At 45.5% G+C, this 24,354-nt stretch overlaps 1 protein-coding gene across 7 annotated transcripts in view; it reads left to right on the top strand.

Annotated features, from left to right (window-relative positions):
• The window catches only part of ERG (ETS transcription factor ERG), a 281,719-nt gene that overhangs the window by 220,553 nt on the left and 36,812 nt on the right, over positions 1-24,354 (top strand). For 6 of the 7 annotated variants that reach the window (XM_029214406.1, XM_029214410.1, XM_029214407.1 and 3 more), the window contains one exon: positions 20,244-20,395. In XM_029214406.1, coding sequence (XP_029070239.1) covers positions 20,244-20,395 — 152 coding nt within the window. Of the gene's footprint in view, positions 1-16,862; positions 16,892-20,243; positions 20,396-24,354 lie in introns of those variants that run through there. The other variant, XM_029214412.1, reaches the window with a different exon arrangement.

Below are 24,354 nucleotides of genomic sequence, written 5' to 3' on the forward strand. Positions count from 1 at the left end.
TGGATTTCGCAAGCCTCAGAAAGGAGACTGAATGAGGAGGTGAGAACAATGTTGCAGAAATGAAACTTTCTCTCCTTCTCGCTGAATTTAAATAGATGAATGGATAAATAAGCAAACAAACAAACAAATAAACGAATAAATAAATAAGAGAGAAGTGTGAATACCGGTTCCTTCAATGCTGGCCTGTGCTTCCCTTCAAGAGCTGATGTCCACCTGCCCTCCTGGCCAAGCCCTGGGGCCGCCTTCCCAGCCCGAGGTGGTCATCACAGGGATTCGGGATGGGTGGGGGGACTTGAGGTGACCCTGAGCCTGGCCTAGGGGCTTCAAGTCCCCAAGAAAGACACGGGCCCCCGGAAAGCTTCTCCCGCGTTCCTCGGCCGGCTGACCTTGGAAAGCTTCTTGGTCGTTCGTCTGTCAGGCAGCTGTGAAGCTGCAGACTCAGGCGAGGGTCTCTTTCCTGGGAAAGGAAATCGTTTTTGGAGAAACTGGACCATTTTCTTGCAAGGGGACGATGGAAGCGTCAGTAGCTTCCACTCTCAGGCCGTCATGGAATCCTAAGATGCTCAGAATGCTCCCCTCAGAGGATGGTTAAAGACAGTTCCAGCTTTGGGAGCAAACTGGGATGTGTTTCAGTGGCGGCTACCGAGGGAAGTCAGCCTTGTCGTGGTCCTTGTCCTCCTCCTGGATGTCCGGTGGTGCTGGCCCAGCAGCCGCTGCCCGGGAGGCGGGCACGGATGCCTGCATTTGCCTGGTAACTTGATGGGAAATGGCAAGCCTGGTGTGGAGCAAGGGGAGAGGGGCACGGTGGTGAGGGGCACGGGGGGAGGAGGACGAGGGGGAGGAGCAGAAGGGGGAGGAGCACGAGGGGAGGAGCAGAGGGGGGGAGGGGCAGGGGGGGGGGGGGGGGGGGGGGGAGGAGCGGGGGGGGAGGAACACGGGGGAGGAGCAGAGGGGGGAGGAGCATGGGGGAGGAGCACAGCTTGTGGAACTGAGCTATGATGCAGATGTCAGCTGGTCACCAAGTGCCCTCCTTCCCCTCACCGTGGAATGTTCTGGGGAAACAGGAGGCAGACATACATTGATCCTCTTTGTAGAAGAGTCTTTTGCCTGTCTTTTCCGAGCTCCGTGTGCTGGATCCAGCTCAGTGGGGCTGGTCTGGTGTGTCCGTCAGGGTTCTCCAGAGAAACAAAACCAGTGGAATGCACAATGAAGAGGTTTGCTGTAAGGAACTGGCTCACACAGTTGTGGAGGCTGTCAAGTCTGAGGTCTGTAGGGTGTACCAGCAGGCTGGAAACTCAAGCAGGAGTAGGTGCAACAGTCTTTTTTTGTTTTTTCAAATTTATTTTATTTTTTTGTACAGCAGGTTTTTATGAGTTATTATTTTATACATAGTAGTGTATACACGTCAATCCCAGTCTCCCAATTCATCCCATCCCTACCCCCGCCGCTTTCCCCCCTTGGTGTCCATACGTTTGTTCTCTACATCTGTGTCTCTGTTTCAGATGCAACAGTCTTGAGGCAGAATTCCTTCTTCCTTAGGGCAAGCTCAGGTTTTGTTCTTTAGACCTTCAATTGATGAGATGAGGCCCACCCACATTATCAAGGATAATCACCTTTATTTAAAATCAGTGGTTGGTAGATGTTAACCGCATCTATGAAATACCTTCAGACCAACACCTCGATTGGCATTGGATTAAGTCACTGAGTGCAATGGCCTGGCCAGGTGGACACAGGACACCGACCACACCTGGTGCTTCTGGCCCCTTGGCTGGTCAGTGGTTAGTGGGGCCATTCCTTTCAGATTTGCAAATCAGCATTTCCTGGGGTAGCCAGTTCCCTGTCCCTGAAGGGGCTCAGCCTGGCTGGATGGGGAGTGTTGGGGGCTGTCGCACATCAGATTGATGGTCACCAGGACCGGCCTTCAGGCTGTGATCTTGTGGAATCTTGCAAGTGGGTGGTGAGTCTGCTCTTCAGAGCATAAGGCTGCCCGAAGGGGCATGGAGGAAGGAAAAACTCAAAATTCATCAGCGGACCTAAGGCCCATTTCATATCGAGGATTGGAAGAGGCCGGCAGACAGGGCTGCCCGGGATCAGATCCGCAGACTTTGCCAGCTTGCGGCGTGATCTTCACACGTGTCAGCTCCAGTTCCATAAAAAGGGAACGTGGACCTGCATTGACTCTGCTTTCATTCTAGAGACCTTGAATGGGCACCTGGCTGTACCAGCTCTGCCCAAAGTGTCAGGGGGCAGAGACCCAGGTCATGGAGACAGGGATCCTCCCTGGAGGGGCTCGCGGCAGAGACACTGCAGAGGTGAGCGTGGTTGAGCACCAGGGACCAAGATGCAGCTCGTAAATGTGCCGCCTCCCTGCATCTTTCCAGAGATGCTGGCTGCCTCACCCACCACCTGGAAGCCCCAGGCCAGGGGTGCTGGGAGTTAGGGACTGCAGCAGGAAAGGAAGCACATCTCCTGGCCCCCAGCCCAGAAGCTCCGACTCATTGTCCTTGCTCTGAGCTTTTGTGTGGTGGGCTTCCGTACAGTACACTTGCCTCTTGAAGTCAAGTTCAGGGGGAGTTTACGTAAGTCAAAAATCGGACTTTGGCTGGAATGGGCAGGCTGTTACCTTTGTGGCCCCTTGGTGCTCTTTTGAAAACACCCCCCCCCGGGGGGGAGAGCCCCCTCTACAGCCTGGGCATTGCCAGAACATGACCTAGCTCCTTCCGCATAAGATACGGTCCCTGGACTACAGGCCAATATCACTGATGAACATAGATGCAAAAATCCTCAACAAAATACTAGCAAACAGAATCCAACAGCACATTAAAAGGATCATACACCATGATCAAGTGGGGTTTATTCCAGGAATGCAAGGATTCTTCAATATACGCAAATCTATCAATGTGATAAACCATATTAACAAATTGAAGGAGAAAAACCATATGATCATCTCAATAGATGCAGAGAAAGCTTTCGACAAAATTCAACACCCATTTATGATAAAAACCTTGCAGAAAGTAGGCATAGAGGGAACTTTCCTCAACATAATAAAGGCCATATATGACAAGCCCACAGCAAACATCATCCTCAATGGTGAAAAACTGAAAGCATTTCCACTAAAATCAGGAACAAGACAAGGTTGCCCACTCTCACCACTCTTATTCAACATAGTTTTGGAAGTTTTAGCCACAGCAATCAGAGAAGAGAAGGAAATAAAAGGAATCCAAATCGGAAAAGAAGAAGTAAAGCTGTCACTGTTTGCAGATGACATGATACTATACATAGAGAATCCTAAAGATACTACCAGAAAACTACTAGAGCTAATCAATGAATTTGGTAAAGTAGCAGGATACAAAGTTAATGCACAGAAATCTCTGGCATTCCTATATACTAATGATGGAAAATCTGAAAGTGAAATCAAGAAAACACTCCCATTTACCATTGCAACAAAAAGAATAAAATATCTAGGAATAAACCTACCTAAGGAGACGAAAGACCTGTATGCAGAAAATTATAAGACACTGATGAAAGAAATTAAAGATGATACAAATAGATGGAGAGATATACCATGTTCTTGGATGGGAAGAATCAACATTGTGAAAATGACTCTACTACCCAAAGCAATCTACAGATTCAATGCAATCCCTATCAAACTACCACTGGCATTTTTCACAGAACTAGAACAAAAAATTTCACAATTTGTATGGAAACACAAAAGACCCCGAATAGCCAAAGCAATCTTGAGAACAAGAAAAGGAGCTGGAGGAATCAGGCTCCCTGACTTCAGACTATACTACAAAGCTACAGTAATCAAGACAGTATGGTACTGGCACAAAAACAGAAAGATAGATCAATGGAACAGGATAGAAAGCCCAGAGATAAACCCACGCACATATGGACACCTTATCTTTGATAAAGGTGGCAGGAATGTACAGTGGAGAAAGGAAAGCCTCTTCAATAAATGGTGCTGGGAAAACTGGACAGGTACATGTAAAAGTATGAGATTAGATCACTCCCTAACACCATACACAAAAATAAACTCAAAATGGATTAAAGACCTAAATGTAAGGCCAGAAACTATCAAACTCTTAGAGGAAAACATAGGCAGAACACTCTATGACATAAATCACAGCAAGATCCTTTCTGACCCACCTCCTAGAGTAATGGAAATAAAAACAAAAATAAACAAATGGGACCTAATGAAACTTCAAAGCTTTTGCAGAGCAAAGGAAACCATAATCAAGACCAAAAGACAACCCTCAGAATGGGAGAAAATATTTGCAAATGAAGCAAATGACAAAGGATTAATCTCCAAAATTTACAAGCAGCTCATGCAGCTCAATAACAAAAAAACAAACAACCCAATCCAAAAATGGGCAGAAGACCTAAATAGACATTTCTCCAAAGAAGATATACAGAATGCCAACAAACACATGAAAGAATGCTCAACATCATTAATCATTAGAGAAATGCAAATCAAAACTACAATGAGATATCATCTCACACCAGTCAGAATGGCCATCATCAAAAAATCTAGAAACATTAAATGCTGGAGAGGGTGTGGAGAAAAGGGAACACTCTTGCACTGCTGGTGGGAATGTGAATTGGTTCAGCCACTATGGAGAACAGTATGGAGGTTCCTTAAAAAACTACAAATAGAATTACCATATGACCCAGCAATCCCACTACTGGGCATATACCCTGAGAAAACCAAAATTCAAAAAGAGTCATGTACCAAAATGTTCATTGCAGCTCTATTTACAATAGCCCGGAGATGGAAACAACCTAAGCGCCCATCATCGGATGAATGGATAAAGAAAATGTGGCACATATATACAATGGAATATTACTCAGCCTTAAAAAGAAATGAAATTGAGCTATTTGTAATGAGATGGATAGACCTAGAGTCTGTCATACAGAGTGAAGTAAGTCAGAAAGAAAAAGACAAATACCGTATGCTAACACATATATACGGAATTTAAGGGGAAAAAAAATGTCATGAAGAACCTAGGGGTAAGACAGGAATAAAGACGCAGACCTACTGGAGAACGGACTTGAGGATATGGGGAGGGGGAGGGGTGAGCTTTGACAGGGCGAGAGAGAGTCATGGACATATACACACTAACAAACGTAGTAAGGTAGATAGCTAGGGGGAAGCAGCCGCAAGGCACAGGGATATTAGCTCGGTGCTTTGTGACAGCCTGGAGGGGTGGGATGGGGAGAGTGGGAGGGAGGGAGACGCAAGAGGGAAGACATATGGGAGCATGTGTATATGTATGGCTGATTCACTTTGTTATAAAGCAGAAACTAACACACCATTGTGGAGCAATTATACCTCAATAAAGATGTTTAAAAAAAAAAAAAAAAAGATACGGTCCCTGGGAATGGTCCTGTCTGTCCCTATCGACTCATTACCCTTGGAAGAAAAGGCCAAGGCTTGGAGGAGGGAGGAACTGAATTTCCCAAGCAAGTGATGGAATTCTGCAAAACCTTAGCCCCAATGCGCACACAAGCTCCTGAAATGAAATACGAGTGGTGAAATGAGACCTACTGCCATTATAACAGAGCTCTATAAAAAATAATGAAAGGAAAACAGGAGAGAAAGGAACCATGCCTTGTGAGCCAACAGGGATGTAATTGTGGGTTTGGCTTGGCGGCTGCCGTATCAGAGGACATGATTCTTGCAGACACTAATCCAATTGCACGTTGTGTGGACACAAGACATCATTTCTCAGCTTCGGTGGTCCCCGACACCCTGCCTTTCCCCTTTCTTCACTCCAGCCTCACACACAAGAAACCCCCAAGTGTTCACACAATGGAGACGTGTCAGTGCAGCCCAGCTGGAACAGCTGTTCACAGAGGGCCCTGCTGGGGCTTCAGAACTGCCTGGCCTCCAGCGAGCCCCCTGCTGATGGCCTTAATTCTATGTGAGGTTCCTAAGGCTCAAGCCACTGTAGACTGGCAAGATAGACCAAGAAACACACACACGCACACACATGCACACGCACACTTACTCACATACGGTCCACAAGAAAATTGTCTTCCATCACAAGCGGGCAGTATGGTGTGCAAGCCTTTACTCTCTCTCAGCATCCCTGTCTCGGAGATTCAGTCGACTCTCAGGCGGGTGGAATTGGGCATCCTTCATCCTTCCACAGGCAGTAAAAACTCCTGGTGGCCCACCAGGAAGTCGCGGCAATTCCGTGCTGCCCACCTGGAGGCTCACTGCAGCTGGAATTGAATGACTCTGTGTGCCACGCTATGAGTCCTGCTCTTAGCCCAGTACCCAAGCCACCTGGAGTCATTAATCTATTGTTGGAGTCTGTTGGGTGAGAGGTCCCCTGGTGCGCTGATTTTCAAAGTAGGGCCCTAAGATCCACTGCCTCAGCACCATCTGGGAGCTTGTTAGAGATTCAGATTCTCAGGCCCTGCCCAGACCTGCTGAGTCCAAAGCTCTGGGGGTGGGACCCAGCACTCCTGCTTTAACAAGCTCCCCCTCCCCTACCCTGGGATTCTGACACTCACTGGTCTGAGAAACACAGTCCTGTTGCAGCATCCAGGGAGAGAAAAAAATGAGAATCCCCGGAGCTGGATAAAGGTGGCCTATAGAGTGGATAATCTGGGAGAACAAAGTGCAGGGGAGGGCTCGCTCTCAGGAAGTCTGTCTGCCTAGGTGGACGGCCACCCTGCTCGCCTCTCACTGCAGTGGCTTTTGTCTGGCTGAGCCTGTAGGTGAGAGATTGGGCCTCGCCTCTCTCTCTTGTCTGGGAAGGAGATTCACTGTGTGCTGTGAAGAACTCCAGCCTAGGATCAGATGACAGGATGCTTTTGATGTAATATTTAAAAAGCATGTGGTCTGGAGTGTGATGAAGATGACAGAAAAGGGGGCTACCTGATTAGTCCATCTTGGTGTCAGACGTCCTGGTTACGCACGGAGTCATTCATTCGTCCAGCAAGTATGTACTGAGCACCTATTATGTGCAGTCACTGTTTTAGGTACTTGACATACAGTGGTAAAACATACACAAAATTATTGCCTCTCTAAGTTCACTTTCTAACGGGAAAGACAGCCAGTGAACCAGATAACTAATTAAAGGCTAACAGGTTAGATTGTGGTAAGTGCTAAGGAAAAAAGAAAACTAAAGCAGGGCAGGGGGTGGCAGTTCTGGAAAGGGCAGCCTGAAAAGATCACCTCTGGGAACGTGACATTTGAGTAAAGCCCCAAAGTCAGTGAGGGAGAAGGTCCCATGGTTACCCAGTAGGAGAATATTCCAGGCAAAGGGAGTGGTGAGTGCAGAGACCCTGAGGTCAGCCTGAAGTGTTGGAGGACAGTTGTGGCTAATGTTCAGTGACCAAGGGGAAGAGGAGATGAGGTTGAGTGATCGTGAGGCCAGTGAGGGGCTTTGATCTTCACTCTGAGCGAGCTAGACCGCTGGGGGCTGTAAGCAAAGGAGGGACGTGATGTCACTCAGATTTAGCAGGATCTCCCTGGCTCCTGTGTTGAAGCCGAGACCGCTAGGAGGCCCTTCAGGAGTTAGGGTAAGAGATGGTGAGGCCTGCGTGAGGGTGGGAAAAGTGATTGCATTCTGGACATATTTGGAAGGTAGAACTGTAGCGTTTTGCTGATGGGCATGGAGTGAGGAAGAGGGAAGTGAGGCTGAGCCCCAGGTTTGGGGGGTGTACCCCAAATGAGGGGTGGACAAACCACAACTGGAATCCTCCTGAGAATCGAGCCTAGGCCCCTCTAAGTATCTGCCCAGACACAGGGGACTTGCACTTACCTCTAATAAGCACCAGGCAAAATAGGACGAGCTCTGGACTCCTTGCCTGAGTTCAGGGGATCTTACTCATTAAACCAGAGGTTCGCAGACACCATGGCTGCGCCCCCCCAGGGAGCCATTTGGCAGTGTCTGCAGACAGTTTTTTTTTTTTTTGCGGTACGCGGGCCTCTCACTGCTGTGGCCTCTCCCGTTGCGGAGCACAGGCTCCGGACGCGCAGGCCCAGCGGCCATGGCTCACGGGCCCAGCCGCTCTGCGGCATGTGGGATCTTCCCGGACCGGGGCACGAACCCGTGTCCCCTGCATCGGCAGGCGGACTCTCAACCACTGCGCCACCAGGGAAGCCCTGAAGACAGTTTTGACTGTCACACCTGTGAGGCGTTCCTGGCATCTAGTGAGTTGAGGCTAGAGGTGCCGCTCAGCGGCCTACAACACACAGGACAGCATCTGCCCCCAAAAAGAATCATCTGGCCCCAAAGGCCTGTAGTCTCGAAGTGGTGAATTCTGCACTAAACCATTTATTTGGTGTTTACTCTGTTTGCTATGAAGATGAATTAAGAGAAGCTTACGGTCCATCAAAGGTGAAAAAGATTCCATGAGGTCGCATGACAAGTACAAGTTCAGGGGGATGCTCTGGGCCTGGCCATAGCAGGGATGAGAGTATGACTCAGTTTCTCCAGGCAGGAAAGACTCCCAGAGGAGTGATATTAATATTTCTATAACGCACTGTGATTTATTAATAGATTTTAGGATACAACATATCATCCAATTTCCTCATTAAATCTATGAGATGGCATTAAGATTATACCCATTTTACGCATGGAGACCATTGAGTCTCCATAACTTAAGTCCGCCTGCCATGGGCCATGTGACCCCAGGCCTGTGCTCCTCTTCCTCCCTCAGGGCTGCTTCCTTTAGCCAGGCATCACCTCTGTGTTGGCAGGGACGATGGAGTTTCTCCAGGTGATGGATGAGCAATATGTCCGATTTTTTGTTTTCTGAGAGGCATTAAATCCAAACACCAACCATATTTTGATTTCTTGTATTTATTACACAGTTAAAAAAATTTACTTTCCTCTCATTTTACTTTATTATAACAGATCAATTAAACTGCACTCATCTTTACATTCCCTTCATGAGGTGATTCCAAACAGAACCACATTTAACAAATAATCAGTGTGATGGGAGACCTACGGTCTGAGCCCAGTGGTGGCTCTCAGTAAATACTCATTGGGTTGAAATTAAAAATAAAAAATTCTCAGTTTTAGGATAGTGACTATTCCAGTTCCCTGTGTGTCATTGTGTTGGAAGAGGTTCTTTGCCCAGTTCCTGCATACAGAGCAACATCTTGGCTGAAGGTCTTTTAACATCAGTTTTCTCATTTTACTTGGAGTACTCAATATTTGACATTTGAAAGCGGCTCCCTGGGACTGGTCTCCCTCATGCCTTTCTACTTTGATGCATTGAGATTTGACTTCATGTATATTTTCTTACATTTTCTAGAAGACTTTATGTCTTCTTTTAGGACAGTGAAATTTGCAGCTATAATCACATTTGTTCCTTTCTGCCTTAAGGTTCTGAATCCGACTGGCATAAAAGATGTTTCCTAGTTAAGCTTGGCCACCTTCCAAACCTTCCAAGCTGTGGGCGGCTCAGTGTTGGAGACTGGAAAACTAGTGGTTTTCCCAACTGTGCTAGTGAGGTCGGGTAGTAATAGTTTGTCCTACTTGTAAGGGGCCTTGAGTCTTTACAGACATCAGTTCATTGGGCTGCAGGGCTGAGACATGGATTGAAAGGGCCTCAGTCGGGGAAGATTTAGTGAGAGAGTCAAGTTCTCTGGGGCTGCCTCTCTGTCTGGAGCAGACTTTTTCTCATCCCCCTTCCTTAGTAGCACTCATGAGCATCTTTGCCATTTCTTGGGGTGTCAAATGGATGGACACCATTTTGGAGAACAGCCTAAGAGCTGTGCTCTTCCTTATGATGTAAGTGAATCCCATCAGGTCACTGTGGTTATTGACATTGGGACAAGGACTGTTTGGCATTTTCTATCCTGAAAGGAAAATCATCTTGGTTAACCAGAATTTACATAGCCTTTTAGGAAAATAAAACCCTGAAAGCACCATAATGGCTATCGGGCTTAATTCTTTCCTCTCTGAAAAATGAAAGTGTTTTGAGAAAAGAACACACACACGCACACAAGATAGAAAAGGTGCCACATCTTTGTCAGGTAACTATTTGTAGACATCTTATTCTACAGAATACTTTATTCTGAAGGATGAATCCCCAAAGGATGCATTTCCTCCTCAGTTTTCAAGATCTAAATGTGCTGTGATCTTGCTGATACCATTTTCGGCTGTTAAGAGAAATATACACTTAAACCATGAAACTTTCTCAGGGAAACTTCAAACCCCTTTTGGGGACAAAGAACTAACTGTTGGTGGTGACTTTTTAAATTAATTTCATCTTCAACTGCTTAGGAGAAGGGAGAAGGGAGGAGGGAACAGGCCTGGTGGGAAGAGGCTGAAATTCCAGGTGTAAGAGAGAATATTTAGTAAGGGTAAAAATAACACACAGCTGTGAAGATAAACATCTCCAGTTTCAGTTGGAGCCCCGAGTGCTCCGTGAATCACTGCCCAGCTCCACCCGCTGCTCAGGCCATGGGCTCTGAAGCAGCTTTTCCACTGCCTCTGATTCAGAAATAAACCAGACCTACAAATTACACCAGTGCTTTCCAGACAATCCCCTCCTTGTCTGGGGTCCTAAAAATACCTTTTGTGGTGACTACCTCCACTCATGGCGTGAAACTTGATTAGGAGTTGGTTCGGTCGATTAGGACTAAGTATGTGCTTTTAGGATTCTTAGGAAGAAAACCACCTGAGGGGGGATTGATGCCTATTCAGGTTTAAGGCAGACTTGGGATGCGTGCCCTGGCCAGCATCCTTAGGACCCTCTCGTGGAACTGAACTCTTTGGACTGTCAGGGTAGAGCTGCCAAAGAAAGCCTCTGTAGTCTAGCTTCATCATCAAGTTCTTACCATGAAGTCACCTAATAAGCTAAAAAGCACATTTGGGAAGATAGTGCCATTCTAATAAACTGTCATGAGCCGAAGGCTGCACGGGAGTAAACATTCGCTTGCTCCTCCACAAAAGGGTTGGATGGGATGTGGACCGTGGTCTTCCAGGGCAGAGTATGTGGGGCTGGGGAGAGAGACTTCACCCACCCCAAGGCAGGCACCACGAGAACAGGGACACTGCTGGGTCCCCGGCACCTGGGACAGTACGTGGCGTACACTTGCTCTGTAAGTGTTTGTCACACAGATGACTGGATAAAGAAGATGGGGTACATATGTACGATGGAATGTTACTCAGCCATAAGAAAGAATGAGATAATGCCATTTGCAGCAGTACGGATGGACCTGGAGATTCTCATACTGAGCGAAGTAAGTCAGAGAAAGACAGACAGCATATGATGTTGCCTATACGTGGAATCTTTTTTAAAAAATGGTACAAAGGAACTTATTTATAATGCAAAACAGAAATAGACCCACAGACATAGAAAACAAACTTACGGTTACCAAAGGGGAAAGGGAGGGGAGGGATGAATTAGGAGTTTGAGATTAACATATACACGCTACTATATATAAAATAGATAAACAACCAGGACCTACTGTACAGCACAGGGAACTCTACTCAATATTCTGTAATAACCTATAAGGGAAAACAATCTGAAAAAGAACGCGTGTGTGTGTGTGTATAAAATGCATACCTGAATCACTTTGCTGTACACCTGAAACTTACACAACATTGTAAATCAACAATACTTTAATAATTTTTTTAAATGAATGAATTGAGGAGGCCCAGGGCCAGATGGCCGAGGACAGTCTAGGGAGTGTGGATTTGTCGGAAGGCTCTATGGGCCGAGGAAGGGCTTGGGTTGCACGTGGCCAGCATGGACTTGTCTTTGTGGAAGATGACTCTGGTAGCAGGAAAGCAGACTCTCTGGAAGTAAAGCTCAAGAATACTCCACCTTCTAATTTATCCCTCTCCCCCTCTTTTGCCTTTGGTAACCATAAGTTTGTTGTCTACATCTGTGACTCTATTTCTGTTTTGAAACTAAGTTCATTTGTACCATTTTTTTAGATTCCACGTGTAAGCGATACCATATGATATTTGTCTTTTCTCTGTCTGAATTAGTTCACATATACACACTAGTATATATAAAATAGGTAATTAATAAGGACCTACTGTATAGCACAGGGAGCTCTACTCAATATTCTGTAATAACCTATATGGGAAAAGAATCTAAAAAGAATGGATATATGCATATGTGTAACTGAATCACTTTGCTGTACACCCGAAACTAACACAACATTGTAAATTAACTATACTCCAATAAAAGTTTTTTAAAAAAATATGCATTTCAGGGCTTCCCTGGTGGCGCAGTGGTTGAGAGTCTGCCTGCCGATGCAGGGGACACGGGTTCGTGCCCCGGTCTGGGAAGATCCCACATGCAGCGGAGCAGCTGGGCCCGTGAGCCATGGCCGCTGAGCCTGCATGTCCGGAGCCTATGCTCCTCAACGGGAGAGGCCACAACAGTGAGAGGCCCGCGTACCGCAAAAAAAAAAAAAAAAAAATGCATTTCAAATGTGAAAAAAAAAATTATTCCACCAGCATGTGATGGAGAACAAGGCAGGGGAAAGCCGTCTCCAAGTGCAAGGGGAATTCAGGAACAGGAAGGAGGATGGGGCTTGAAGAATGGGTAGATTTTTGAGAGGACCAGCGGGTTTGCCTTCACCCACCAGGACAAGTTATATCAGTTTTGCCCAAATTCGATTTTGACTTGCCTTGGGCTTTCTCTCAGGCCTGAGCGCCTCCAGTAACTGTTGTGAAGTGAGGGTGGATCACAGATTTAAGGTGGCTGGTGAGCTCGGCCCTGTCACTTGGGGCTGCATTCAGTGACATGCTTGGATAAATGAGGTCCATTCACACTCAGCTCAGGGCACAGCGCATCCTTGTCAAGCTAACGTTCGCATCTATGCCATTTCACTGCGGGCTGTTTCTGTGATGGAATCTGCCCTGCTGTAAGTAGACTCTGATGTGAGAAAACCAATGTCAGATGTCAAGTTTATTTTGTTTTTCAAAAACCAAAGCCCTAATTTTAATGTCTTGTTACATTTTTATAGGCACATTACCCCTTTTCAAAGAAAAGGATTATGGAAACAGCTGAAAGAAGCTTTTGTATTGGGCTGGGGTCCACTTAATCTTAAAAAAATTAGATGGACTACTTTCTCAGTGGTCCATCTTCTGTCCTGGTTCTCAGTTCTGTCTTCTTAGACCCACGATCTGAGTCACAGGCATTCCCACTCTCCTCTCTGAGCACAGACACTTCTTGTCTGATTTCCTCACACTCATGAATGTTCACCCATCATCTCTGCAGAGCTTGCACCCTGCTGAGCGCCTCAAGGAAGGTTTGGGGAGGGACATATGATGTTCAACTGTAAATCGAGGTGGCCACCTTTTTCTTAAACCAGACTTATCAAAATTCGTATGCATGTCCAAATAAACATTGCCGCCTTTAGCTAGGAGGCTCTGCCTTTGTCTGCACAGGGCTGGCCCTACTCATCTCACATCTGCCGCCCTATCCATGACTGTCTTCAGGGCCACTCCTAGGATATTCTTCAGAAAATACCCAATAGTGATGACCTTGAGTCTTCTGAGGGTCCATCCCATTATGTGTTATGTCTGTGAAAGAGACCATTGGTGTGGAGTTACCAGGGGAGGTCCTATAGCATGGTGGTCAAGTCCTTGGACTCAGGACCCCAACTCTGTAGGTTCAAATCCCAGCTGCTCCACTGCTGGTCGTGTAACCTTGGGCACAACCTGCCTCCATCCTCTCTGCAAGTCACCTGTAATATTCCTGCTGCTTACTGGTATTTGACCTTGTGGAGTTGTGTGGATGAGATGAATAATAACAGCTAACACATAGCATTTACTGTGTGTTAAGCACCATTTTGAATGTTTCACTATAACATGAATACATGAAAAGATTTTGGAGCCATCCCTAGCATGAGTAAAAGCAGTCAGATACGGGATAGAAGATGAAACAAATGAGGTCTGTAAATATTTGTTTGCCCACCATGCAGAGGCAAATTTGAATTTAAAACATATAACTTAGAAGACTGTGGAAACTGGAATATGTAGTATTCCATCTCTCAAATTTTTTTTCAGTTTTTAATCATTTATTTTTTATATTTTTGCACCCATTTTTCTGGTTGGCTGGTTCTTTCCAAAATCAGTGTCAAGAAGTGGTAAGCATGGAGCGCTGGCTGAGGAAATACAGTCTCCCAGTTCCTGTAGCTGAAGCAGCTGCGAGCTGTGTGATTGGAGCATCCTGCTTTATGTGTGGTATGTTCTCAGGTCTGTTATGGGATGCTGGGAAGGATACTGCTTGCTGCATCACCCAGTTCTCTGCAAGAGAAGCCACGAGAGAAACTTCTCTCAAGTTTCAGCCCAGGAAAAGCTTTGCTTCTGCTGAGTGACTGGTTCATATGTATCTTTTTGACACCTTGAATTGTCACAAGATAGATTCCTTTTTTGCTTTGGCAAGTAGAAAGTTCAGAGATAGATTGATGTTCTACCTTGAACAACTATAAATAGTAAGCTTACTCAATGTGCTGATTTTATCTCTTGGTTAATTGCTTTTCTGCCCTCATATAACCTTCACTTCCATTCCTTTGATCATTTATGTCTTGTGTGCATTTTTGCAGTCCACCTCAAATGTCACATAGTTTGAGGAAGGACAGGGGAAGAAAGTATATTCAGAGCCACCACACATACACATAAATATAACTCTGGAGTTGCAGAGGGAAATGTTGGACTCTCCTCCTTAGAAAAATGTTAATATAAGCTAAGCATTTGTTCATCCAAGTAGCTTCTGGAGAGTCCTGCCTGGGGGCTTGGGAATGGAGTTTCCCAGCCCTCTGATTCTGTAACCCTACGAGAACCCAGTGGAGTTTGGCAGCATGTCTGAATTCTCACCTTAATTTAAATATAGTAGATTTTCCAATTTATTTGATATTCTTTGCTATGTTCTTTCATCATTAATTCATAATACTAGTATGTTTTAAGAAGTCAGTGATCATGTTCTCAACTCACCTTAATTCTCCAAATGCTACTTAAGAGCAATTAATTAATTGAGGCTCAACAGGCCATCTTAGTTGGGCATGTGTCTCCAGTTATCAGAAGAAGGGCACCAACCCCCTATCTTGTTCATCATGAAGGTTGAGGGGGTCTTTCTACATTATTTCTATTTCCTAGAGTGACCGCAATTACACCCAAGTGGCATGGAAATCTGTTAGATTGCTGCAGAGATTAAACTCCTGAAGTTGTGTGGCCCCAAGGATGTTTTAAGGGGCTTGGAGGCTGATACACCCAACTTTCTGGCACCCCAGCTGTTGTCCAGTGCCTTCCTGAAATTCTTCAGTCTGAATCAGCCTCCCCCTCTCAGGGCAGCCCCAGCCCCATGTGGGATTTCTCCTGCTGTGAGCGGTCTTCCTGCCTTCTCTTCCCTCTCACTGGTGCCACATACTGTATGGGGTTGTCAAGACCAGTGTTTTGTGGGTTATAAATAGAACCCAGACCTGAAAATGTGAATCTGAGAATATGGTTAAGACACAATCATTTTTTATTTATTTTATTGTGGTAAGAACACAACACGAGATCTACCTTTTAAACAAATGTTTAAGTGTACCTTATGGTTGACCAAAGGTACCAAGTAGTACAGCAGATCTCTGGAGGCTTTTCATTCTACTTGACTGAGACTTTATGATGGTTGATTAGTAATTTCACCACTTCTCCCTCCCCCAGCTCCTGGACACCAACATTTCACTCTTTGATTCTCTGAATTTGACTTTTTTAGATACCTCATATAAGGGGGAATCGGGCAGTATTTGTCTTTCTGTGACTGGCTTTTTTCACTAAGTATAATGTTCTCAAGGTTCATCCATGCTGTCATCTATTTCCAAATTTCCTTCTTTTTAAGAAGAATAGTATTCTATTGTATGAGTGTACCACATTTTCTTTATCTATTCATCCATCAATGGACATGTAGGTTGTTTCCACACCTTGACTATTGTGAATGGTACTGTAGTGAAGCTAGAAGTGCTAATATCTCTTGCCTGATTTTAATTCTTTTGGATAAATAGGCATAAGTGGATTGCTGGATCATATGGTTGTTTTCTTTAAAAATGTTTCAAGGAACCGCTATACTGTTTTCCAGTGCAGCTGTACCATTTTGCATTCCCACCAACAGTACGCGAGGGTTCCAGTTTCTCTACATCCTCACCAACACTTGTTATGTTTTGGTTTTTGTTTTTATAATAGCCATCTTGACAGGTGTGGAGTGATAGATCTCACTGTGGTTTGACTTGCATAATCACTTTTCCATGCCCTTAAAAGACAGAGTCTTTGAGAGAAATATCTTGAACCATGCTTATTAGCAATAAAGAAATTGATGCCCCAAATAATAAGACAGAGAACTTTCATATTCACCAATTAATTACCCATTTAGCAGGCATCTAATGAATTGCCTTAGAACTTTCACAGGAACTGTTAAAGAACACATATGTGAATACCAAGAATATCATATTTAAAGGGATGCTCTTTGCTATGTGCATTTCAAAGTAATGTACTGAATGCCCAAACCCTTACCATGTTAGAATAGAGAACGTGGGATCCTCTGTTCTAGGCTTGGTACAGGTAGGATACCAGGCTGTTTGTGGGAGCTTCTCCCTGTGGCTTCTTGGAATGCACAATGAAGGTAGAGCTAAACAGTGCAGTAAGCAAGGGGCAGATTTCTTACCACAGCTGGGCAAAGGGCTGAAAATGCATTTATTGGGACACTTTTCAATATACACTTTGCAATTCTCTGAATCATGTTAAGATTTCTTTTTCTTAAAATAGCAGTGTCTAAATTCCATGAAAAAAAATCCTCCTCCAGGATTTCCCTCTCTTTCTTATTTCCGTCTTTTTAGATACGCTCTGGATGGGTCACACATCTGCTGTGCTGGGGAATGAACAGTCCAGGGGCAAGGATGGTGGCCTAGACTATGAATCGTGTATGTATCACAGTGCACACCTTAAGCCAGAGTAACATGTGGGGCAGGGCGTTCTTGATGCCTTTCTGAAATAAAGATCTGCTTTACTTTTTAAAGGGCCGCCATCCTAGCCATCTTAGCTTTACTGGGTGGGGCTGTCTGTGCGGGGGTTATAAGTGTGGCCAGTGAGTAGAGGCTGCCCAGCTTCAAGCCTCAGTTCTGCCTCCTCCTGGCTCTGAGACCTGGAGCAATTCCCTTCTCTTTTGTGTCATCAGTTTACACATCTGAGAAATGGAGCTAATGCCAGCGGCCGCTGCACCAGGCTGTTGTGAGGACTGGTAACTGTTAAGCTCTCAGAACACAGCGACATATATATATGCTACTCTTTTGCTATTAAAATTTCCAAGAGAATAAACAAGGCGAAATGACTGAACAGTGAGAATAGAACACCTGGGGCCCCTTTAACCAGTATTTATTGAATACCTGCCTTGAGTCTCGTATGTCAGTGGCCCTATGGGGTGACCTCTCCCCTCTTTGGGGTTGGAGTTCTGTTAGATTTATTACTTAGATTCAAAAACTATTTGAAGTGATCACAAACATGGTTCCCTTCTGTCTTCCTCTGAAGCTAAAACAAAATACAGTGGAAAAAAGACAACTTTTTTTATTGAACTGAAGGTACAACGTTTGAAAATAGGGTTTCATTCTGCTGCTTTTTTTCACAATGAAAGCTGGCTGGAAAAGCTTAATGAGATGAATTATGTCTTCTGGTTATAAGATGAAGACAAAGTAACCATATTGAAGACTGTCCGTGTTTTAAATACTTAACACATATTTTTGGAAAGCTCTGGTAAAATGCAATTTAATAGCTCATTATATCTCTGTATTTGATGAGGGATCTATTTTAATGCCATGGGAAAACTGATTCGTTCCTAAAGCTTTCGTCCTCAGAGATGGAAATTGAACAATTGAATTGTAAGAAAATGGGAGAGTTGGAACGTATGGTCCATAATCCCCCATGTTTCCTCTTTCTATAATTCTATACATCTCTTTGACTTTTAACTTTTTAGATGGATAACTGCCTTGCTGGAGAAGAAAGAATTTATGGTACCTGATATACAGCAGGCACTCAATAAAAAATAGTCTAAATGGAGGAGTGAACGAATGAATCTGAACAGTGCTCATCTTAGATCTTACAGATGTTACTTGAGTGACACTCATCACCTAAGTAGCATCTAAAGTCTTTTTCCTAAAGAAACAAACCCCTTTAACTCTCTTCCCTAGTAACTTCTCTCCTTGAGACCAACAGACCAAAACATACCTACTCCACTCAACTGATGGAATTTTCCAAAGGGAAAGGAAACTAAGTCTCAAGTGAAGACATTCAGTGTTTTGATATTAGGATGGGTCTTTTAGAGATAAATGTTGGAAGCCAGGAAAAACAGCATCAAGAGGAAATAATGCACGTGTAGGCAGCATTGGAAATATAGAGGGTTCGCACCGTGGGAACTCCGACTGCTATTATTTTTAAATTTCCTTCATGTTACTACAGCTGTGAGGATGCCATGAAACAGGGCTGTGTATTTCCAGGCCCATGGTAGGAACTTAGTCCTGGATGACCCCAACTATAACCTCCATCCACAGACATACCTGCTTCTTCCCCATCATCAGCCCTAAGCTCCCTCCATCAGCACCAGACATGTGCAAGGGATGCCGAGAGCAAATCTGTAGTTTCAAAGTTCCCAGATGCTGAACAAACTCTTTCCAGGGCCTTTGGTCTGCTCTTCCTGTCCACACCCCTGCCATGGCTCTTGGGTCTAGAATGACTTTTTCCACCCCACCTCAGTCCTGCCCCACCCAGAGAGTGCCCTTCTGCCTCAATGCCTCAGACCATCTCTGACTTGAAGGTCACGTCCATGCCAGGCCTATAGTTCCAAGATTCTGCAGATTGGCTGCAGAGTTCCAGCAAACAAAGTGTGGAGGAGACAAAGGAAGGCTCACTGGAGTGGAGCCCACAACCATCAGGGCCTCAGACATGGGGATGGAAATCTAAAATCCTATGGAGATGTGTAGATTCCTAAGAGTATGAAGAATCCTGTGTTGGGTAACACTTGAGAGGAAATTTCCAGAAATCCACCTTAGAAGACATAACTCAACCATCAAGATCCCTCAGAAAAAAACATTTTTCTGTTTCCTGGTTAAGCTGCATTTTCTGTTTGGAGTTTCCCCATTATGTATGATTTCACCATGTCCAATAACTTTCCAGCCTCGCTTAAAAATTTATATTCTCCTTTTTTCTTTTTTTAGAAAGGCAGGTTTGTCTTTGTCCAAGAGGCCATGGCTGTCTTAATGAACAGCAGCCCTGTGAGCTGTTCCCCAAGGCCCAGCAGCTGACTCCTTTCTGCAGGCACATAGCTGGTTTCCCCCTGCCAATCCTAGTCCTACAGGGCTGTTGGGGTCCCCTGTCCTTCTCCCTCCTCTGATCTTCCTGCCTGCACCTAAGCCAGGAACACTGGGGGCCTTCAAACTCTGTGTCTAAAGATTGGCTGCAGGGATCTGAAATTGAGCACAAGGATTTCGTTCTGAGGTTGTGAAGAGGCATGCACTCTAGGATAAACCTTGCTGAGGGTCGTCTCCCAGCATCTGTGTGCGTGGCCTGTTTACAGTCACACAGGGAGAACAAGCGCCAGTTCCCTGCTCCTTGCAAGTGTTTCCAGTCAGTTGTCATGGAAGGGGGTTTGACACGACTGTTTCAGAAGGAGCTGGCTGGAGAAATAGAAGCCAGGTGGCAGCTTTGCTTCCCACGTGCCTGCCCTCTGCTTCCACTGAGCAGGGGCACTGTCTTAGTCTGCTCGGGCTGCCATCACAAAATACCATGGACTGGGGTGGTGGTGGTGGGGTGCTTAAATAACAGTTCTGTAGACTGGAAGTCAAAGATCAAGTTGCTGGCAGGGTTGATGTCTGGAGACAGCTCTCTTCTTGGGTGGAGGATGGCCACCTTCTCACTGTAAACTCAGTGGCAAAGAGGAGAGAGACAGAGACAGAGAGAGGTATCTGGTCTCTTTGTCTTCTTATAAGGGCCACTAATCCCATCATAGGGGCCTCACCCTTAGGACCTTGTGTAAACTTAATTATCTCCCAAAGGACCCACCTCCAAATGCCATCACGTGGGGATTAAAGCTTCAAAATATAAATTTGGAAGAAACACAGCCATTCAGTTCATCACAGACACTGCATTTGGCTTTTCACAGTCTCCTCCCCCTTCCTCACACCCCTCCACCTTGCCCCTCCTTGCTTCTCTGGGTATCACACGGAGACAGGGAGGAGGGCTCTGGGTTGCCGCAATAATGGAAGGATGTGTCTTCTTCCCCTCCAGGAACTCCCCCGATGAATGCAGCATGGCCAAAGGAGGGAAGATGGTGGGTAGCACGGACACTGTCGGGATGAATTACAGCGGCTACATGGAGGAGAAGCATATGCCGCCCCCAAACATGACCACGAACGAGCGCCGAGTTATCGTCCCAGCAGGTCAGAGGCTCGGTCAGCGACCCACGCCTTCCTAGAACTTCATTTGGCTCTCTCTTCTTGCCCTTGGCATTGGTCACCCTCCACTGCCTGGAGCAATGGTTGTAAATGGAAGCCGGCAGAAGTTGGTCCACCCACAGTGAAATGTTCACTGCTCTGGGTGTGTGTGTGTGTGTGTGTGTGTGTGTGTGTGTGTGTGTGTGTGTGTATGTGTGTGAAAGAGAGAGAGAGAATCCATGAAAAGTGACCTCTCTAAGGAAGAATTGGCTTTTCTCTGAGGTTATTTGGTGTTAAATATCCTTCCTTTTATGAGGTGCTATTTATAATAGAAGGTAGGCTTTAAAAGTTTTTTTTTATCTAGCAAAATTAACAGTTGGGAGCCCTATATTGTTTGATCTCAAACTCTGAAATTCCAGCTATCACTGACCTATAACACAGACTCTGAGAGCCAGAAAAATTCTTTGCCAGAAGTAGTTCTAAACCCAAGCCAAAACAATGGCTCTGGATTTGAGGAAAATGCCAGGAATTTATTTATTTAGCAAAACTAAAGGTAATAGGAAGGATGCCTTAAACCTCCTCAGAGGAAATGCACTACATAAAACCAAAAATATCACCACAATAGCAACGGTGACAACTCAGTGGGTCCTGACTCTATATTAGGTATTTGGTGAGCAATGTGCAGACATAGAAAGTTTGGTGTCATGAAATCTTGGGAAATAGGTAGTGTCTTTGTCACAAGTGCCCTGATGAGGAAACTGAAGCTTGGAGAGGTCAGCCTGCAGTTAATAAGAGGCCGAGTTAGAGCTCAGGCCCTTCTGACTCCTTCGTTCTCTTCCTTTCAGGGGGGAGGGGGGTTGGAATGAATCTCAGCCCCTTGCAGTAGCCCTGCCGGTTCCCTCCCATCACCCACTGCAGCCACCTGGTCCCCGTCTTGTTCTGCCTCAGGGGCTGAACTGGCTGTTACCTCAGCCCGAAACCCCCTTGGTTCCAGGGAGTTCTGTCCTTCACCGGGGCTCTGTGCAAACATCTCTTCAGAAGCCTTTCCCGACCACTCCATCCAGAGTCGCCCCCTCCCCACTCCACCCAGTGACTCTCAACCCCCCACCTGCCTCATTTTCCTTTATTGCCTTTAGTCCCATCTGTCACTATAGTGGACATTTATGTGAAAGCTCTCTTATTATCTCCTCCCTCAATAGAATGTAAGCCCCACAAAGGCCCTACCTCCATGGCCAGGTGCAGTACCTAGTGTGTACTAGGTGCTCAATGAATATTAACTGAGGGAGGAATGGATGAAGGGGTGCCTAGCCACTGGGTAGTCCTGTCCGGGCTGCCCCTTGTTGCCGGAGTAATAAGAGGTGTGCATGGGTGAGGTTGGTGCAAACTTGATTCTCCCTTGCCGCAGAAGTCACCTCTATTCATCTCCATGAAGTGTGATGGCAGACGGGTTCAAATCCCCTCCGTGGCGTGATTCCCACCCCTGCCCCTCCTTCTGCATCAGGTCACATCCAGTGGACTTCTGTTCCCATTGCTTTCCGAACAGCAGAGTTCAGAGTGCAGAGTCCTTGGCAAAACCTCTGACTTGGGTTCATGGACTGGGTTTCTCTTCAGGGTTGTCACTGTGTGGCTTTGCAGCAAAATGATTTGATGCAGTTATAGGTATGAAGGGGATCATCCATCCCTGATCTGGAAGCACACGTCGTAAGGCTTTTACAGGAGACAGTGGAGAGAGTCTCAAGTGTGCCGTATGAGAGGGACAAAGCTGGTTTTCGTGTTTCTTGACAGACAGTTGGCATTTATGCAGAGGGCGTATATTTGGTTTGATCGTGGGAACTAAGCTGCACTCCTGAGACCCATTACTTGTTACCGAGACTTAGAACAGGAGGCATTTCCTGTTGAATGGGAAAAACTATGGAAGGGCAGATGTCCGAGATGCCCATCCGGGATGTGTGGTACCTAAAAAAGGCTTGAGAACAGACATGTGCCTGGAGAGGACTGGGAGGGCAGGGATGCTGTTGCCTTGGACACTGGCTGACGCTGAACGGGATGACATAGAAACCCAGAGGATGTCCGCCCAAGCCCATCTCACCCTTTGCCTTCCTCCTTAAGAAAGTATTTTCTTCAGTTTACGCAAAACAAAGTCTTTTTAGTTCTCTAAGGTGAGAGAATCAATCTGAGGAGAGGCCCATGTTAAAGATGCTTATCTGGGTTCCGTGTAGAATCGCAGACCCAGGAGCTAAGCCTGGTGCCATTATATGCTTTTAACTGACGAGGTCCTATTTCTGTCCTGCCAGCAATAGCCTTTGATGTCATCAGTATCCTTTCCAGTAGGGCCAGACTTGCAGCTTCCTATGTGAAATAAACTGTTTAGAAAACAGGAGAGATATTTACATGGGAAAGAGGCAAAGAAGCAATTGAATCAAGTCAAAGCATCCACCATTTGTGATCTATGTAGTAGGTGCTCATTAAATGTCAGTCGGTTGGGTGGAAGCCTGGTTGCACAGATTGGCTCATATTAAGTTTCTGTGTAAAGGCTGGTTTCATCTCCTGAAGAAAGTCCTCTTTCAGCTGTTCCCTCCTTTGGTTGCTTCATGCCAATGCAGAGGCAGTTATTCAGTTAACAGGGTTTGTAAGAGGGCTCATTGTGGCTGGTTTTGCAAGTTGTGAGTCTTTCAGTTATTGGTCAAGCCTCCTGTGTGTGTGTTCATACACAGACACACAGATGAACACACACACACAGAGCTGCGTTGCACAATCCAGAAAATTCCCCAGCGTAGAGATGGCAGGACGTGGGGACCACTCTGTCAGCTGCTGCCTCTGTACCTTAGGCCCCAGCTCTGGGATCCAGGCACCTCACTTGGGCACATTTTGAGTGTAGAGGACTCCATATACTTAGGTAGAATTCTCCAAACCTGGTTCTGACTGGTTCATATAGTTCCTACTACTTAAACACATTGATTGGCACTCATAAGTGCAAATCAAAAAGATAACCAACCCCCCCCCAAAAAAAACCCATTATTTACTCTGAAGCACTTGCACCATCGATCACCTACATACTGACATTCATGTCCTAGACCTAAAAATGGTCCTGATACACACGGGCCCGAAGATGGGTGTGTTAGCGAGAAGAAACAGCAGAACTTGGGGTATTGTCTGTGTTCAGATTGGGCTCTTGTACCTGAATTCCTCACTTCTCAAAGTTCCTGGTTTTGAGACTCACTGTCTTTAACTCAAAAGCTTTAAAGAAACTCATAAAATAACCCTAATGAATAAATGTATACCTTCATTGGATATATTTACACTCTCTCCTTGTTTCAAAATGGATTTAAGAAAGCTCACACAAATATAAATAAAGGACCAAGACAGAATCCATATTCAGAGTAAACGGATAGAGAACAGGGGCTAAAGTAAGAACTTAACAGACGGTGAAACCAGGAGGGAGGTTTGTATGTTTGTGTATATATGTATATATTTTTAACGCAAACTTTTAAATCCTGCACAGTTGCAGAAAGTGGGTGTTATTTGGGTCCAAGGTGTCAGCAGGCTGTGTGAAGGTGCCTCCATCAGTACATGCCTCAGTGTCCCTAGAATAAAAAGAAAACAAATGGGGGAAAGACGGCCCAGCTATTAATTCTGAGTCTAGGGAAAAATGTGTTCCTTGGTTTATTGTAGGCGGGTAACAGGGAAGTCACAAGAAAAATAGTCAGTAGAGCTGCCAGACATTCTGGGAAACCCTGGCTTACACCTGTCATCCTGGCAAGGTTGGTGATTGTGCCCCTCCCCCTCAAAGTGTAGTGGTTAGACAATACATCACACCTGTTCTTCCTTTCTTTCTCTCTCTTCCTCCCTTCCTTTTTTCCTTCCTCCCTTCCTTCCTTCCTTCCTTCTTTCCTCCCTCTTTCTTTTTCTTTCTTTCTTTCTTTCTTTCTTTCTTTCTTTCTTTCTTTCTTTCTTTCTTTCTTTCT

Source organism: Monodon monoceros, unplaced genomic scaffold (assembly GCF_005190385.1).
Source record: "Monodon monoceros isolate NGI ecotype Baffin Bay Population unplaced genomic scaffold, NGI_Narwhal_1 Super_Scaffold_11, whole genome shotgun sequence".
NCBI classification, from domain to species: domain Eukaryota; kingdom Metazoa; phylum Chordata; class Mammalia; order Artiodactyla; family Monodontidae; genus Monodon; species Monodon monoceros.